Genomic DNA, 18,243 nt, shown 5'->3' with positions numbered 1-18,243 from the left:
GTCTTAGTTAACCTTGTCCCAAATGGAAAGTCCCGATGGAGAGAGCGTGCCAGTGGTAATTTTCCGGCCTAACTCCTACACAACGCCTGTAAATGCACTGAGTGCCCTCGTACTGTATCTCATGTACTGAGAGGAATCTTACAGGACGCTGTTGCTTCAGTGCACTACTTCTGCACATAAAGATGTTTGGTGTGCACTCTAGTAACTTGTTTGATTGCAAATAAAAATAAGATGAAATGCAGTTACAATGCAAATATGGAGTCTTTGGCTTGTCAGTGTATCAATGCAGTGTAATACAACATTTACTAAATTTCTTGCATCAGTCGCTAATGCTTTTTCTGCTTTGATCTGGAGGTAAGAGACAGTCAAGTGTTCTTGAAAGAGAAGAAAGTCATAGGAAGGACTGATGAGTGATTTTATTGTGATTGCTGTGTTTCTTCTTGCTGATGTAATCGTTTTTATGATCTGAAAATCAACATAAAAGAAGTGGCCTGTATGGATGAGGAGCTTTGTGTCTAATATAATATAGTGGTCGAACGGTGTGGGTGTTCATGGCTATAGTGCTGATATCTTGAGAGCTAGGTGACCAATATAATACCTTCAGTAAAAATGCTGTAGAGTGTGTGCAATTAAGTAATTTTAAAAGACACTAGGGGTGGAACGGTTCAGTTTGTTTCACGGTTTTAGAGTCACAGTTTCAGTATGGTTCGGTGTGTGCTATGTTTAAGGAAAAACTACTGTCAAAAATGTATATAACTACAAGTAAAAGCACAAATAAATACAGTAAAGATACAAATAAAATAAACAGTGATTAGGTAGGATTTTTAGGTATAGGTCTAACATTAGTTTTTAGGTACAGAAACTGAAGTAATGAACTGTAAACGGCATCGCATATTTGACTGTATAAATTAAAGATGAATCTTTGTTAAAGTTACAAACGCTATTCAATCAAGAGCGGTGTTGTCGCAGTTTAATTAAAATTAAGAAAGTGCTGTCACCTTAAAGCCCCTTTCACACTGCAATTCCGGCAAATACACGGGTAAAGTGTTCCGGCAATTGTTCCCGGGTCGCTAGATTTTGCACTTTCACACTGCAAGTGATTACCCGGGACATGTGCGTGCCTACACACACAACCCGTAAAGACATCAGGGCGTGACATGTAATGTACGAGTCGGAAACGCTAGGCACGTTATACTTTCACTGAAGCAAGCGAACGATCTCGGCGTCAGCGCGGAAAGTGAGGAACTAACTGATCTCTGCTTCATTACAGTTTGCACATTTTTTTGTCGCAAATGTTGATCTTCCTTCAAAACAGCCGGTAAAAGAGTCGCGTGATAACGCGTGTCATCACTATGACACGGCATTAGATCTGACTTTTGTTCACACGGTGCTCGTCCCGGCTTGAACCCGGCAATGTAACTAGGTCCCTGACCCGGCTTCAATGCCGGAATCAATCCCGGGACGTGTTTGCTCTCACACAGAAGGCGACCCGGCAATGTTCCGGCAATATGCCGGGTCCAACGTGCAGTTTGAAAGGGGCTTAAGAGACTCCACTGATCTCAGTACGTCCAGCCGGCTATGTCAGCTGTAGGATACTTACCAAGATGGGCATTTTGACATAATTTTTGTCTGAATTTGTCCATTTAAACACTATACTTCAGAGAGAGCTTTTGTGCCTTTGCACATTTCAGATGAGCACGCACACAAATCTCACTGCGCGCACAAGTCCTCTGGCTCATAAATGTTTAAACTGGCAAAGCTTACATGAGTTTAGTTTAAACCCCGATATCATCGTGTGCTGTTCAGGTCTCATCTGTGCATGTGCGCCTCGGCACCCGAGTGATGCCGACTGATAAATGACTGCTCATATTCCACCTCACAGCATTCACATTGAACAAGAGTGAATAGTTTGCAGCAGTAACAAAAATGAATTTTTCCAACAGTTCAAATAGATTTTGACCTTTCGTGGTATTTTCACCTTTATAAGGCCAATTTGTTTTCTAACCTAATTAAATGTAAGCATCATCTTCTGTGTCAAATTCTTAATTTTAATCAAATTCATATAGTAAGAGACTACAGGGCTGTTACCAATCAAATGAAATCAGTATCAACACAATCTGTGTTTGCAGAGGAACAGAATCTGCATCTGAAGTGGCTTTGAGATGCTTTCACACAGACTGTTTAATGCAGCACATGAAAGCAGTTCACCTGCAGTTACAAAACAAAACACACAATACTAATATTTGAAATGATTTGAGGGAAAAAAAGAAAATCTACTTTAAATATAAAGCTAAAATCAGTGTACGAGTTGTGATCATTGAGCCATTCATTCAACCGATTTGTTCAAACAGCTTTGTAGTTGATTTTAAGCAGAACTCAAGACAGTGAGTGTGTGTGGAGTCTATTCTTTCTCGTCTGCTCACTCACTCGATTCATTATTTCATCAGTTCAGCAGAGCTGCCGTTGGGTTGCATCAGTCTGAACCTCTCACACAAGCTGGGCTTTTCTTCAGAGTGTGCCGTGTGTCAGATGATGACTTGATCAATTTCTAAAGCATGCAGTAAATGTGTCTCCTTCAAAGCAGCATCTCCTGAAGCGGGTGAGTGTTTGTTTGTCTGTATTAATGCAAGCTCTCTTGTGTTTGCTGTAGGTGAGGCTGCTCTGAGAGGCGAGTCCAGAATGCAGGCCATGTCCCTGTCCTCTGCAGTCAGCAATCACAGGACGGGTCCTCCTCCCATCAGCCCCAGCAAGAGGAAACACAGCGGGGACCAAGCAGACGACGACATCGACTGTAACAACGAGCATGTGGCCAAGATGAGTCGGCTGTTTGCCACACAGTTGTAAGTGGAACAAATGAACATCACGTGTCTTGTTGTGGCTGCATCTGATGTGCTGACAGAGACACTGCTTGTGTCGTCTCCACCGAATCTGAAAACTGGTTCGGTTGGAAATCAGGTGCTTTTTAGAAAGCCTCATACTCAGCTGAAGTTAGGGCCGAGCGGACGGCGTTCCTGCAGAAAGAGCGTCAGGAATGTGCTGAAGACAGAGGCCTGGAATGTCTGAGATTCCAGCATTGAGCGGAGCACATGGGCAGTTTGCAGCGCCTGGCCGTGCCCTCGTGTCATTCCCAGCATTCCAGCCCCATTTGGAAGAGCGACACCAGATCTGGCTAATTTATGACCTAGCAGTTTGATAACAATAAAAGCTTTGACTTTTGTATGTGCTCAAATTTAACTGCACTTTGACTGAACAGATTTACTTTTATAACGCTCTTACTCTCGGATACATAAACACTTTTGATCCTCATCCTGGCAACCTGTCAGAGCTTGTTTCACTCTGCAGCGTTCAGCAGTGGCAGGATCTGAACGGCTCTAGAACAGATTTCATTACAGCAACTGCCCTTTTCACAAACTTAACTCAGTTAACAATTGTTTTGCTTCGTCTCATATGAAGTGACTAAAGCCAAAATCACTTCATTTGACATTTTGCTAATTGACAATGTACTTTAGTTCTGCATTTTATTATTTTTTTAATCAAATGTAAAAGTTTGTTTATGCAGAGTGGATTGGATCATGAACAGTTGTATCGTTGAGTTACCAGTTTGTTTTATTACTAGTAAACTATTAAATTACTGATAAGTAAACCTCAGCAAAAACAAACATCTATAACATTATAATAAGAGTATAAATAAACATTATCTTTGCACTTTATTTTACAACTAATACGTAATTCTAAATACTTTACTTTAGAATAGTGTTGGGCTATAAAACGATAACAATAATTAACGCAATATAATTTGCCTCGATGAAATTATAGCAAGAGTTCAATAAATGTTTAATATAAAGTTTATGTGCCAAAGTGGAAGGGCAATGAATCGTTGAATCACACTGAAGTCCATCGATCTTCTTCAGCCAAGCACACAACCCAGAGAAACTATCGGCACAACCGATACATCGCTCGACCGCTCATCTCTCTGATTAAAGCTATAGCTTTTTAGACTACTGTTTTTCATACTCATACTTAGAAACCATATAGATACATTTTTACCTTCGATTTATCATGATCTAAATGTGTACTACTGTGGAAGACCAATGGTTCATTTCAATAAAACTCAAACAGTCAGAATATTAAATTTCACCATAATAAAAATGAGGTTCTTACAGATGTTACTGTTTCTGATAATGAACATAAATTTATATCTGCCTCCAAACTCAAGCTGCTGTCAAATGTGCATTTCTAAAATGTGATATTAATATTGCAGCCTGCACTGCAAAATGTGCTGAAAATACTGAAAACACAAACACACTTCATGGTTTGAAACAATATCACTCGGTAGAACATGCAGAAAACGTGAAGTGTTTGTCATGTTCTGACCATAAAGAGTAGTTTAAAACCACTATTAACAGTCTGGTTTCTATAACATTCACTTAGCAAAAATCTTTAGATTTTTTTTTTTTTAATTTAATGTGATAAATATGGATATTGACTGATGACAAATTTAACAGTGATAATTTTTTTGGCCATATCGCCCAGCCCTAGTTTAGAAATGTGAGTTAAAGCTGAAGCATTTGTGTAAAAGTCAATGTTTTGTGTTGATATTTTTACACCTCACTCTATTGCTCTCCCTCTGAAGTTAACTCTTAATACACACAGGACTGGAGGTTCAGGAAAGGGTTTGCCAAATGTTTCCTTGATTTACATTTGAACTCTGAGGATTTGAATTGTTGATGTGTGTCAGGATTGCTCCAGGACATGTGATTCTCTTGGGGTGGAGGTGAATGATTGTTTCTGCGGCTGACACCGGACACCACGGGCTGAAGCGGCTCAGGTTTCCATCAGGGTGTTTCTCTGTAGAGGACTGGGGGCTGGGAAATCTCTCTTCCTGTGTCTCTACTCACTGTAAGCTTTTGTCCAGCACTGGAAAGTTATTTGAAGCATTCTGGCTTTCAGTCGCTGGGAGTGCACAAGTGTTTGGAGTTATGTTTCATGTGACGCTTGTTTTGATCTGTAAGGAGTTTGTCCACGCATTAGTTTATTGTATGGTTTCATTGTGGTCTGTGCCAGACTAAACCGTTTGAAGCACAGAGATAAGACTTGGATGAAGCCTTCTCTTAGGGCTAATAAAACTGGAAACTCAGGGAGATATATTGTTGTGAGTGGCTTCGTGTCAGGGTGGGGGCCATTTTCTCGTTTTCACTGCTGCCCTGGAAACAAAGGGCCTCTTATCCAGTCAGCCCACTGTGTTCTGTCCCACAGGAGACGCTCCACTGCAGAATAACTCACACTGCTCAAAAATGCCAGTGTGAACGCTTGGTGTATTGCTTTCTCTTTTGGTCTGGACCAAGAGAACCGAACTACAAGTGTGAACACAGCGCTAGATTCACCTAATGTCGAGGGGATTCATGAATGTGTTCCTGTAAGAAGTGAGTAAGGAAAGCGATCTGATTTGAGAGGGAATAATCCTCGGCAGCCTGTGTTCCAGCTGGGAACTCGAGACTCCGTCTTTCTCATGCATCCATGGCCAGCCAAAAGGAGAGTCATGAGAAGGCCGTGCCAGCGTGGTTAGGCTTTATGAAATAATGGTTTTCTGCTAACTTTTCTATATAAACAAACACATGACTGGCTCGTTTGTGTTTGGATTATAATTTGTCAAAGCAGTGAAGTCTGAAATTAGCCAAACACTTTCAAGTGATTACACACAGTGAGCATGGATCCAAACTCTCAAACTGTCACTTACCTTTCTTGGCTGCTTGTGTCAAAACCTGAGCCAAAAACAATCAGTGTGCCAAAAATGTTTTAGTTGCTTTAGTAACCACATTTAGGATTTACAAATGGAAATTGAATGAATTCATTAAGAAATGTAAATGTAACAGTAGTTAAACATCTCATGCTATTAAAGGGAACCCCAGGTGTTACTTGTACAGCTAAATATAACGTAAATGTTGTCTCTTACTCAACTATGTAGTAGAAAACCCATGAAAGATTTGTTATTAAAAAAAAATATTTTTAAAACCACATCGTTTTATTCATATTTTGGACTATGAGGTGCCATTATTTCGATGACATGAAATGGTTGCACTCTGAGCTTCTGGTGTTACCTGTTGCTATTTTTACTGCAACATAACTTGGAATAAACAACTCGTAAAATAAAATGCTGATACGATGCCACATTGTGCAGCTTTTGGTTGTAAATTTCAGTCAATGGGCAATGAGAAGCGATTCAAGTCTTCACTCTTTTCCTGGTGATAAGATGATGTAGAAGTGCATTTCCAAAGAACGAACGGTTTGTATCCTGTGGTTCGGCCTTGATGTTTCCCAGATGTTTCCTGTATCTTTGTGGGTGAGCTTCCAGTGACTTAAAGGAGAAATGAGAGCGAAATCTTCCTGCCAAGATCTGCGGTGGAATCATGAGGTTTTGCTGCATGGCTGTGAAATGCAATTATGAGAAAATGTCCCTAGTTTTATTGGCCTGAATCTCTGTCTACAGTGAGTCTGCGCACTCTTTCAGCGTGAAAGATAACCATTGATGTATGGATTTCAAGGGAAAAGTTTCAGACTGCACTTAAAATGGCCTTTTGTGATCAAAAATATTAATTTGGTGAATGATAATTTAGCTTGAAAGCAATGCTACGTAACAGTGCATTTACCTCAGAACAACCATTCTGCGTCCATTAGCTCATTAGTCAGCCAGAAAAATAACTTTAAAGAGGAGCATTTTGCTAAATATAAACGCTATATTGCATATTCATATTGTTACTCAACCTGTTGTCTATATAAGAATGTATGCAAGGAACTGAAGATATTGGTCCATGATATTGGCACAGATTCTGAGTATTAAACAATTCTTTGTGACTGTATGTAGTTTTAGTTGGAAAATGTTTAGTTTCCACTTGAAGTGAACTTGAGTTCCCAGGAGATATACATGATTAATTAAAATGCTGATGTTGTAACAGGAGAGGAGACATAAATACATGACAGTATGTCTGAAATGTCTAAAAAAAGAACTAATACATGTTTATTCTGTGGCACTTAAAGTTTTGTTTCTTAGGAGCCAATGGTGTCTTTTTGGCTGGAGCCCTGATTGAATTCATATAAAAGTAATGTCAAAGGAAATATTGCACGAGTTAAAATGTTTTATTTTCAGAGTACTGCTGTTATCTACAGTGTGATCTAAAATGCAGCTAGTTTATAAAATAAATCTGATGTAAACACTGAGTTTAGATTTGATCTGAAACATTCTTCATAAATATTTATCCCTATAAAGAATGTCTGAATTTAATAATGCTACTCAAGCGAGTTTCTTTGGGATGTTACCGTAAACATCTTCCCTAGTCAGTTTTCTTTTGCCGGCAGCCATATCACCCTGGAGCCCAAGAGCGGTTTCCCACTGAAGCTAAGCAGGGCTGAGCCTGGTCAGTACCTGGATGGGAGACCTCCTGAGAAACTAGGTTGCTGCTGGAAGAGGTGTTAGTGAGGCCAGCAGGGGGTGCTCACCCTGTGGTCTGTGTGGGTCCTAGCGCCCCAGTGTAGTGATGGGGACACTATACTGTTAACAAGCACCGCCCTTCGGATGAGACATTAAACCAAGGTCCTGACTCTCTGTGGTCAGTAAAAATCCCAGGATGTCTCTCGAAAAGAGTAGAGGTGTGACCTCGGCATCCTGGCTAAATTCGACCATTGGCCTCTGACCATCATGGCCTGCTAACAATCCCCATATCTGCTGATTGGCTTCATCACTCTGTCTCCTCTCCACCAGTAAGCTGGTGTGTGGTGTGTGGTGTGTGGTGGGCGTTCTGGCGCACTATGGCTGCCATCGCATCATTCAGGTGGATGCTGCACACTGGTGGTGGATGAGGAGATACCCCCTGTCTATGTAGAGCGCTTTGAGTGCCTAGAAAAGCGCTATATAAATGTAATGAATTATTATTCTCTTTCAGGTCAACTACTGTCATGACAGAGCAGTAGTTTAAAGATTGTCTTGATCAAGTTAGTTACTAGATACTAGGGATGGGAAGATTCTCAGATTCACATCGGCAGAAAAGTTAACCATGTGATGCATTGATTCAAAAAAGTGTGCATCGGCTACAAGTTCGTATTGCAATGCATCGTTTCTAACATATTTGCATCAGTAAAAAATGATTTATATATATATATTTAGTGGATGCACAATGTTTTTATTATTTAGAAAGTCTTTTATATGTAGAAGTACGTGAGCGAGTCAGAGCTTAATCTTGGCCTATGTTAAATTTGCTTTATGGAACCAAATAATTTGACAATGAATCGTTGAAAATAAGCCTGGCTTACTTGGTAAACTTGTTTAGTGAAATCGGTCTCGAGGCATTAGAAGTGATCATTGTTTTCCATTGCATCGTATTGCATCAAATCACATTGTTGAATCCAAATCAGATCGTAACGGGTGAATCGTATTGCATCGCATCGGTAGCTGCTTCATGTGTATAATTAATGTCAAGATACATATTGCATCGGCCTTATTATGGAGATGAACATCCCTACTAGATACTTATTACACATCCTGATTAATGGCACAAACATTGCTCCTTAAATACCAAGACTTGTTGCTCTCACAGAACATTTTTGTGTGTGCTGGTCAAGCCTTTCTGCTTTGTAGGATGTTTTGACTGTGGTGTGTTCATTTATGTGTGGACTGATGCATGGCTTCTGCATGTAAATTTAGATTCACGCTATTCAAAATCCCACATTTAATAATCCTAAATTGAATGACAAAGGTGTTTTTTCTCAGAGCAATAGTCTTGAAAGCACTGATGGATTATTGCCAGATCGTTTAGCTCACATCAGAGAGGAATAGCAGGAACCGAAAGATCGCATGGAAGGCCCTTGTTGCGGTTTCTTTTCAAAGGATCTTGGGTGAAGAGGCTTTCAGCAGGTTTTCTGAATGTTATCATGCTCCTCTTAGATCTGACCTTACTGCAGATAATATGATGCCTGAACCACACATAACTTTGTGTCCTTGTACCATGGTGGAAATGTAACACAATTTGGCAAAGCTTGTCTTGTCAATAGTGCAGCAATGTATGAAGTACAGAAGTCATTTCCAAGCAAAGCAGCTTTCTGTTTGGTTTACAAGTCAATCTACGTGTCCAAAATCCTGTGCAATATCTGCATGGGAACTTCCTGATGGTATGGATTCCTATTGAAAAGACTGGATTTTGCAGTGAACATTTTGGTAAATGTGGACACTGTGAAATGCATATGGAACAACATATAGTTTGCTGTAAATTGGTGCTCAGCATTGTTTCTCTTTCATGTAATAATGTGATTGCAACATACATTTAGAGCAGCATTTCTTTAGTTTGACACATTTCTAATGTCACATGGTGTAACCTTTCAGACCTGCTATGGTTCTACCAACATAATATCTCACCTCCTTTATCCATGTGTTGCAGTGAAAGCTGATCACGCTGAGGAGGAAGGGATTGGGAGTAGTTTGTGACAGATTTCCCTCTACAGCTTTCAGTTAGTTATTGTGGGGACAATAATTTCCGGTAGATGTAACCGGTTAGTTGCAGATGCTTTGCTCGCCAATTGTGTTGCCAAGTAACAGACTTTTACAAGGATTGCAGCCCACATGACTGAAACTGGGCAAAATCTACAGCATTTGTCCTCCCCGAAGGTGGACCACGGTCACCACACTGAGGTTACAAAATCTGTGTTGAAAGCATTTCCTTCAAATACCTGATTAGAGTTTGCCTGTCTCTTCCCGTGCTGTTGTTCAGCTCTCTTGTGTGCCTGGTGAAGGGTATTAAGTTCCCTTCCTGTGAAGCACAGATGAAGCCTTTTGAATAGTGCACTTGGCCCCTCGCTGGGCCTCCGCTCTGTTGGCAACAGGAGACCGATCGCTCCGGAAGGGTGGAATAGCGCTTCTGGGCTTTGCATGTGTGCCTATTCTTTTAAGAGGGAAAGAAAAACAGGAAAGGAGGTCAGTAGTGGGAAAGGGCCTTTTGTAACGAGCGATCCGAGCTAATGCAGAGCTGGAGATGAGCTTTGACAGTCCTGACGTAGAACAAAGCTGTACAGAGTCACTATAGCTATGTTTGTGGAGCACAGTGTACGAACGCTTGAATGTAAGTGACGTCGACTCACACGATCTCTTCTTATCAAGTCATGGCGTCTGCTCACGGAGGTGTGTGCTCTTGCCAGGCCGCTGAATGCTGCATTTAATAGCTCTGCTTGTTTGTGACACTGGACGTGGGCCTCAGTACAATCCCTTCTTTGTTTGTGTTGCAGAGGCAAGCCTGCCAATGGGGACTACCGCAAGGACCCCCGGGATCGCAGCCGCAGCCCCATCGAGCGCATCGCCGCCTCCAGCATGAGTCTCGTCGGTGGTCACCTGTACACCCACATGCCCAGCCTGGCCATGGACCAGCCCCTCGCACTGACCAAACACATGGACGCCAGCCGCACGCTCACCATCTCGCCCACTGTGAGCCCCGTCGAGCGCCAGCAGGTAACTCCAGCACGGGTCAATGACTGACTTCTGTACAACACGCACACAAAATATACTCAATATATATCATTTATTTATTTGTCCATATAATGGAAATCAATGGGAACTGTTTGGTTACCAACATTCTTCAAAATGTTCAAATCTTTTATGCTCCACACAAGAAAGGCAGTCACCAAACATGAGGTTGAGTGAATAATTTACATTTTTAGGTAATCTATCTCTTTAAAAGAAGCAGAAAGCTTTGTACCTTTTTTTTTTTTTTTTTTTAACGTAAATAAATGCTGAAGTATGTTTGGGTTTGTCTTGATATTGATATTTAGAGTCAAGGTTCATCTTTGTTACTCATGAAAACATGTATTTTAAGAGTTTTGTTTTGGTATGAATTAGAACGGTCTTGAAACCATGTTTAGCTACATTTCAGTTTTGAAGAAAAAAGCTCAACTATCCACAGATGTGAACAGATCCAACACATGAACAGCTACACTTTGTATGTCTCTACAGTGTAGACATAGCAGAAAACACTTTTTAGTAGTTCTGTTTGTTTGGACACTTGCTCATATACTTGTGTGTGTGTGTGTGCAGAATCGGCCCTCTGTGATCACGTGTGCCCCAGCGATCAACCGTAACTGTAACCTCACCCACTGCACCGTGTCTCACAACAGCTGCTCACCCAACCTGACTCCAAGCTACCGCAGAGCCTCCAACTGTGAGTACATCCACAGATGGGCTGCAGCATGGGTCCGATTATGTTCCTTAATAAAGACACTGATGAGAGCCACGTCTGTCAAATGTCTGTGGTCACATCCATAACTATCAAATCATGTTTTATTTAATGTTTTACCCCAGTGTCTAGACTATTAGTATTAACACATGCACACATACAGGTGTTTCAGTTCAGTTCTCTGATGAGAAAGTTACATTTGCTCACTAGGCAATAACTAAAATGAATCAACACATTTGTGTTTTTGTACCTTACCTGAGGAAAGTGCCGTGCATTAGCTCTGTCTGTCTTTGACGTAGCGTGTGCTAAGCAGTGTTTCTCTGTCTCAGCTAACACAGCCTGCGACCCCGTCATCGAGGAGCATTTCCGTCGCAGCTTGGGAAAGAACTACAAGGAGCCCGAGCCGGTCACAAACTCGGTGTCCATCACCGGCTCGGTGGACGACCACTTCGCCAAGGCTCTGGGGGAGACGTGGCTGCAGATCAAGGCCAAGGGCAGCTCCTCCGGAAGCCCAGACTCCTCTCCCAACAGCCACATGGTCAACCATAGTCACTCCCCTTCCCTCGTGTCTTGAGAGGACCAGCGCACCCCAGTCCCGTCTCAAAGCAACCGTGCATGTTTTAGCAGAGCTGATGTATAGCTATGTACATAAGAACGCACGACGAGGAGGTGCTCCTTCAACTCTGTCGTGCTTTTTTCCTTTTCTTTTCCTTTTGTTTGTAAGTATGCTAGTATACTTTTAGCTTGGCTGTTGTGTTATGGGATGCCCATACCTTTTTTGTTTGTTTGTTTTCAAGATAAAAATCAGCCAGACACTATTGAACCATCTGCCTCAGATACCAAAGAAACTTTTACCCAGAAGCCATTCTTCCATGGCACCCATTGCATTCTGTCTTTCACACTCTCTCTCGGTTGTGTCCTGAATCTGTATCTGTATGTGTGTACTTGAAAAGGAAGGCCTGGACTGATTTTGCACTATGGATGGATGGAGGTGGTGTCAGTTTAGTGTTGGATACACATGATTGGATGTTGGTTTTGGAGGGTGACAGGTGCGGTTCACATCGCTTTCGCAGGAAACCTTGGTTGGGGAGGGAACATTTTCTCAGTCGCTTCGGCTCTCCACTACTGGACTGTGGCAGACGTGGGCATTCTTCTGGTTCGGATTGGTTTTTCCCAGGCACTGTGGTTTCAGTAGAGTAGACTAAAGGTTTAAGGGTAAGCTAGTGCTTATAAGTGCATGTTTTTAAAATAGCTGGTATCTATTATTGTGTAGACATTTCAGTCGTAATCCTTTTAGCCTTTTCTTCAGATTTGATTTTATTTTTGACAGTAACAGTCCTAGATAAACTTACTGCTGGTACAGTTGTACTCCATATTATTATTGTCTAATCAATATTCATTGTGGTAGCTGCCAGATACAAGAGAGAAATCCGCCTCCGGACAGGCCATCTATATATTAACGGTTGGTTTTGTATGTTTATTAATCCACCCGTGGTACAGGATGCTGTCGCTTTGCATGACTGAACAAGAAGCATTCGCAGCTGTGGACAGGTCAACTGCAGCGTTGACAATCTGCTGAAGACGTCGAGCTAATTTCATGTGTGTGTGGTTGTCGTTCTTCATCTTCTCTTAATTCTGCATTCAGCTTTTTTCCAACGGTCCGCCTGCACCGTAACTAAATACATTCCTCCGATAGGAACGTGATGCAGGTCCTGTACTTCATACTACTTGACGAGACGCTCGTCCTCACATTCCATCGCCCTGAATACAAACACTCGCCGACTCTTTCACACTCGAGACCTTGAGGATTTCCTCCTCCGTCACACACACATTTCATGACCCGTTTACTGGGTAGGACACTTTCTCACGTTCTGCTTGACACACGTTACCCTACACACTGTAGGTAAATCACTTACTTAAAAACAACAAAAAAAAGTTTTTATATAGGAAAATATGAGACCATCATTACGCTGCGCGTAACGAATGTACAGAGAAAAAAAATTGTAGGTATTTTTTGAGGAACAGTTAATTTGTTAATGATATGTAGCTATTTAATTTTTCCCTTGTCCTTTATTGTAATCATGCTTTTTTTTTTCGAGGAAAGAAGTTGATCTTTTTTGTTTGTAGGTTTTGTCTGTCTAAGGTTAAAGTGCAGGAACACAGTTATTGTATGAAAACACTGCGTTAGTGTAATAGCCACTTGTGTATTATTTCTGAAGGCTACTGAGTCTCAACACACTTCTGAACGGAGGCTTTCGACTGTCTCTGGAGACAACTGAACAAACCGACTCCAGTCTGAGTGAGTGGATTTGAGCAACACCATTTTCTATTTGATGTGCGCTTCCAGGAGAACGACGACAAGAAACTCTTCTCGCTGCACCTCCAGTGTACTTCTTAATTTGTAATTCTGTATTATACCCTCATTTCATGGCCTTGTTTCTCTTTGGAATAAAACAAACTTTTGGCAGGCCATTGTTTTGTACTTTTAAGTAGCCTCAATGAACAATAAAGTGCTCTTAAACCACAGCCTGAGACTTCTGGTTGATCCTTGGTGAAAACAGGTGATTACTCTTGGGAAAAATATGAAATAAAACCATGTTTTAATGTCAGAATTACTGTGATTCCAGAAGACCAGAACAATGAAATGAACTCGCTATCATCACTGAGCATGTGCCAGGACATATAGTGTTTCAGCTGGCTTCATATTCTCATTAACGACCACCAACATCACAAATAAAGCTCTTGAGTCGCTATCTTTTTATGGTGGTTTCAGCACACAGATGCAACATTAGCATTAACATAAGCGATCTAAAGCAAGGATATATTGCAAACAATTGATTATGTGCATATACTTTTATGCAAACAAATGCTAATAAAACAACAATGCCACATTTCTAGACCGTTAGAGTGCAGTGATGATCTACAGTACAGTCCACCAGAGAGGAGCACATTCACTTGAACACAAACCAGACAGAATGAACATTAGGCCAGGGTTATAAATGCCTGAAGACTAAGCATCTTAGTCCACATATGTGACATATTTAACTGCCCTTGACAATGATGGCTGACAAAAAAATATATATATATATAGAGAGAGGGCAGGGAAATTCACCCAAAAATTAAGAATCTGTCATCATTTACTCACCCTCGAATTGCTGTAAACCTGTATGAGTTTCTTAATGTTGATAACTAAACAGTTGCTGGTATGGAGAGAGGGAAAAAAGACTTATTTTGTGTTTCTAATATGAACAGTGAGTTTACGTTTAGGAACAACATGAGGGTGTGTTAATTATGACATTTCTCATTTTTGGGCGAGCTATCTTTTAAAGACAGAACAACACTGGACTGGACGTCTAGACTGGAGCAGTTCACATCATGTTTATTCGCATCGCTTTCATTCTGACCGCTATCATGTGATTTCACGTGAAAGGTTAAGACAAGGATTTCAACAAGTGCATGAAGGATCCATGTGCAGTGAGGCCACTGTCTGGAAATGAATGTAAGAGAACCGATGAGCTGACAGCAGAATCACAGCCAGTTGAAGAGCTTCATCTGGTGTCTCCAGCGGTCCCTCAAATGCTCTCGTCATCACTCATGTCCCAGATCTGCAGGATAGAAGAATGGAGATTACAAAGCCATTTCAATAAAGTGACCAAAACCTCATAAAGACTGTGTGTGTAGCAGCTTTAGGCTGCAGAGATCTGGTCTCATGATGTTTAGAGTGGAACAACAGGTGTGCATCATCATCATCATCATCTCATGACGGTTTGGTACATGATCATCCACACAACACGCATGTTTGAAGACTAAACTAAACTGGGTCTGAGACTGAAGATACACGTCCTATTGAAGACGAGGAGTGTGTGTGTGTGTGTGTGTGTGTGTGGAGCCTCTTTCTTCTACAACACACCTGGCTGTCAAAAGCTATGCGTCATTGACATGCTAATAAAAGCTGAAAAAAAGAAAAGCAAAGAAAAAACAAACCTTCAACCACCTTCTCACTTTGAAGTCTGTGCCAAGTCTTAAAAACAGAGTCCTCAGAGAGATTAGTGAGAGGTAAAGAGACGGGAGCACGGCAGAGAAACCTCCCGTAAATACAGATACAGATACAGGATCTCAGCTGAAGACCCGTTCACAGAAAACACCAAACCCAGATCAGACATGTAACAGCAGCACAGACAGGTGCCGTCAGTCTCTGTGTGGTGAAATGCCATCAAAGCTCATCAAGAATGAGCGAAACAGTGTCGTCTAACGTTTATTTTACAGTCCTGTTCTGCATGAACATACGATGTAGTTATTAGAGTAACTAGCTAATAATTAAGCACTAACCCTGAACCTACCTGTAAACCTTACCTTAACCCGTGTAGTTACCTAAAACTGCCCAGTACTTTCTTAGACACTAAGTAAATAAGTACATGTATTGTCAAATAAAGTTTTCCAAAATTTTACAAAACAGGTGCAATAGAAGAACCGACTCGACCTACATCCAATTCACTGCAGTTTCCAGCTGAACTGAACACTAGTGGAAGTAAAACACCAAAAACGTTTGTTCTCCTTTGTGCAAATTATGATTACAGGTGCAGGTTATCGATTAATATACTTATGTTCATGTGGTTCCTCACAAAACACTTATGATAGTGCGTCAGCTCCATACGTGTGTAGTAAACGTGCTCGGTAGCACACCCGGTACAGCATTACACTTGTGATGTGATGTGCTCGAGATGAGTCTAGTGAGAGACAAGTCAGAATAAAAGAGCTCAAAGACTTCTAGAAGCAAGAGAAACGGACATGAACCCACACCCTGCATGAAAGCACACTTGTGTCTCCAGCAGCGCTTCAGAGCTGTCATTACATGAATCATCTTAATAACAGTGTAGAGTGTGCATCATTCAATTACACCAGCGCTGTAGAGTCGTCTCATGGGCGTGTGACCGCATGTCATACATGTTACACACATCAACAAACCCTCGGGTTATATATATGTATGTGTGAGAGAGAGTCAGATCAACACTATAAAGAACGAAGAATGAATCCCACAGGAGAGGACCAGACACTTCTCATTCAACACTGTTAGCTCGTTCCAGAACAGCAGCAGCTCACATAACAGACAGGTGAACTACAACCGCTACAAGTAGAAAAATATCCCAGATGATTTTACAATCAACAGAGACGCGTCCTGGAGCTGGAAGAGTTGTGACTGAGGGTGTTTCTAGAAGCAGGAACATGTCTGGGCAGGTGTGTGTGTGTGTGTGTGTGTGTGAGGAGAGACAGCACAAGCCATCGTTCTGGGATATTTCTACACTGTTATGTTGCTTTTGTGCCCTTTTTGAAGCTTCAGTCTTCATTCGTTGCAACTGAAGAGAAAAGAGCAATTGGTAGATTATTTAAAACTCCTTTTGTGCTCCAAAGAAAGTCGTACAAACGACGGATAAGTAAATGACGACAGAAAGTTCATTTCTTTAAAGCCATAGCTCTATTTTCTATTTTCATTAATTAAAATCATTAAAAAAATTTAATTAATTTAGAGTTATTCAAATATTATTTAATATTTAATTTTATTATATACTTTTTACACTTTAATGTTTGTTTATTTTTAAATATTACTATTTAATTATTACTATTTAAGAGTATTTTTTGTTTTATTGTTATTTCTTAATTCCACGGAGTAATTGTAGTGTCTTCAACTTAAAAGTACTTCAGTTAGTTTCCAAGGCCACATTTCTAAATTAGTTTAGTGTAGGTTTTTATTTAATATTTAATTTTATGCTATTTCAGCTTTATTTTAAAGAACATACGTTTTAATGATTCTTAGTTAACCTGCTTGAATAAAATACACATTAACTGAACTAAAATAAAATAATTTTAAGAGTTTACTTTTTTTTATTACTTGCCACTTCTTATGTTGATTGATTTAAGTTAGAGTTTAAGTACTAAAATATTGAAAATAATCTAAGAAAACCAAAACGTAAGAAAAACTATATAGACATATATATAAAAAAAATAATAATAAAATGACAAAAAATGTTTAAAACTTTGAAAAACGATATATATTGTCCCTTCCTGTGTGCTACACAAGCTATTTTAATCCTGTGTTGGTTTTCTGTCGAGCACCATGATAACCACAGCACGGCTGTAGGAGTGTGTGGTTTCTGCAGAGGGGTGCTGTCAGTGCGCTCCTCACTGGTCGACGTGGAAGGAGACATTCAGTGCGCTGGTTGTAGCAGACGGCCTGGGTCTTTCCCTCCTCACATCTCTCCAGCCGTCCTGCCCTTGCTTGCTCAAAAACTCACATCTACACACATCTCCACACTCTCCCTCAGGACAATGAGTCACTCGCTTCAGCCATAAACACACACACACACACACACACACACACACACACGGACGCAGCCAGTGTATACACCCAGTGCTCGTTTCTACTGTAAAGATACTTTATACTGTACTGGAACAGACTGGTGGAGACGCTAGCAGGCAGGAAGTGTGTTTGGTGAAGCCAGTGAGTGTTTCCTTCTCTGGGCCTCCAGCAGATCGACACAAATAGCAGCTGGTGATCCCTCTCCAGGGTGTGGTGCTGAGGAGCGCTCCAGCTGCGGTTTGTTGTTGCTGGGGATGGATGGAGGCCCATCCTGGCTCTTTCTCCCTCTGTGACACATTTCCTGCCCCACATATCAAGGGAAGGGCCATTTTAGGGTCCGGCTCCTTCCGGAGTGAGCTTTCTTCCCACCATAGTGAAAAAAGGCTGATGTGCCTTGTGGCAATGTAATACTACAATTTAAAGGAAACATTCGACCCAAAAAGAAAACCCTGTCATTATTTACACAACTCATATGTTCATATCTATAACACAAAAAACACAAAACAGTTCGGACACTGCGTGGATCAGAGGTAAGAGACTATATGAATACTGTTCAGTTTCTGGCACAGACTGATCGTTTCGTGTCTTTACACATCAATGTGTCGTCACGAGCTGCATGATTTTATTTGGTTTTGTTTCTGTACGTTTTTTTTGACTCTCAAAGCCGTGATTCCCATCCAC

The 18,243-nt window shown here is 41.0% G+C and overlaps 2 protein-coding genes across 3 annotated transcripts in view; one reads left to right on the top strand and one right to left on the bottom strand.

Moving 5' to 3' along the window:
• Nucleotides 1–11,847, top strand: part of LOC132119149 (transcription cofactor vestigial-like protein 4) — a 29,041-nt gene extending 17,194 nt beyond the window's left edge. Inside the window, exons 3-6 of one of the 2 annotated variants that reach the window (XM_059528898.1) lie at nt 2,651–2,840; nt 10,267–10,486; nt 11,069–11,192; nt 11,537–11,847. In XM_059528898.1, coding sequence (XP_059384881.1) covers nt 2,651–2,840; nt 10,267–10,486; nt 11,069–11,192; nt 11,537–11,781 — 779 coding nt within the window. In that variant the 3' untranslated portion in view covers nt 11,782–11,847. The remainder of the gene's footprint in view (nt 1–2,650; nt 2,841–10,266; nt 10,487–11,068; nt 11,193–11,536) is intronic. The other variant, XM_059528897.1, reaches the window with a different exon arrangement.
• Nucleotides 11,848–14,773: 2,926 nt separating this feature from the next.
• LOC132119146 (ubiquitin-like modifier-activating enzyme ATG7) overlaps nt 14,774–18,243 on the bottom strand; it is a 77,858-nt gene continuing 74,388 nt past the window's right edge. Inside the window, exon 20 of the mRNA XM_059528895.1 lies at nt 14,774–14,812. Within this exon, the coding sequence (XP_059384878.1) occupies nt 14,780–14,812 (33 nt within the window). The 3' untranslated portion in view covers nt 14,774–14,779. The remainder of the gene's footprint in view (nt 14,813–18,243) is intronic.

This window comes from Carassius carassius, chromosome 38 (assembly GCF_963082965.1).
Source record: "Carassius carassius chromosome 38, fCarCar2.1, whole genome shotgun sequence".
NCBI classification, from domain to species: domain Eukaryota; kingdom Metazoa; phylum Chordata; class Actinopteri; order Cypriniformes; family Cyprinidae; genus Carassius; species Carassius carassius.
This window is presented reverse-complemented; position numbering and strand designations above follow the sequence as displayed.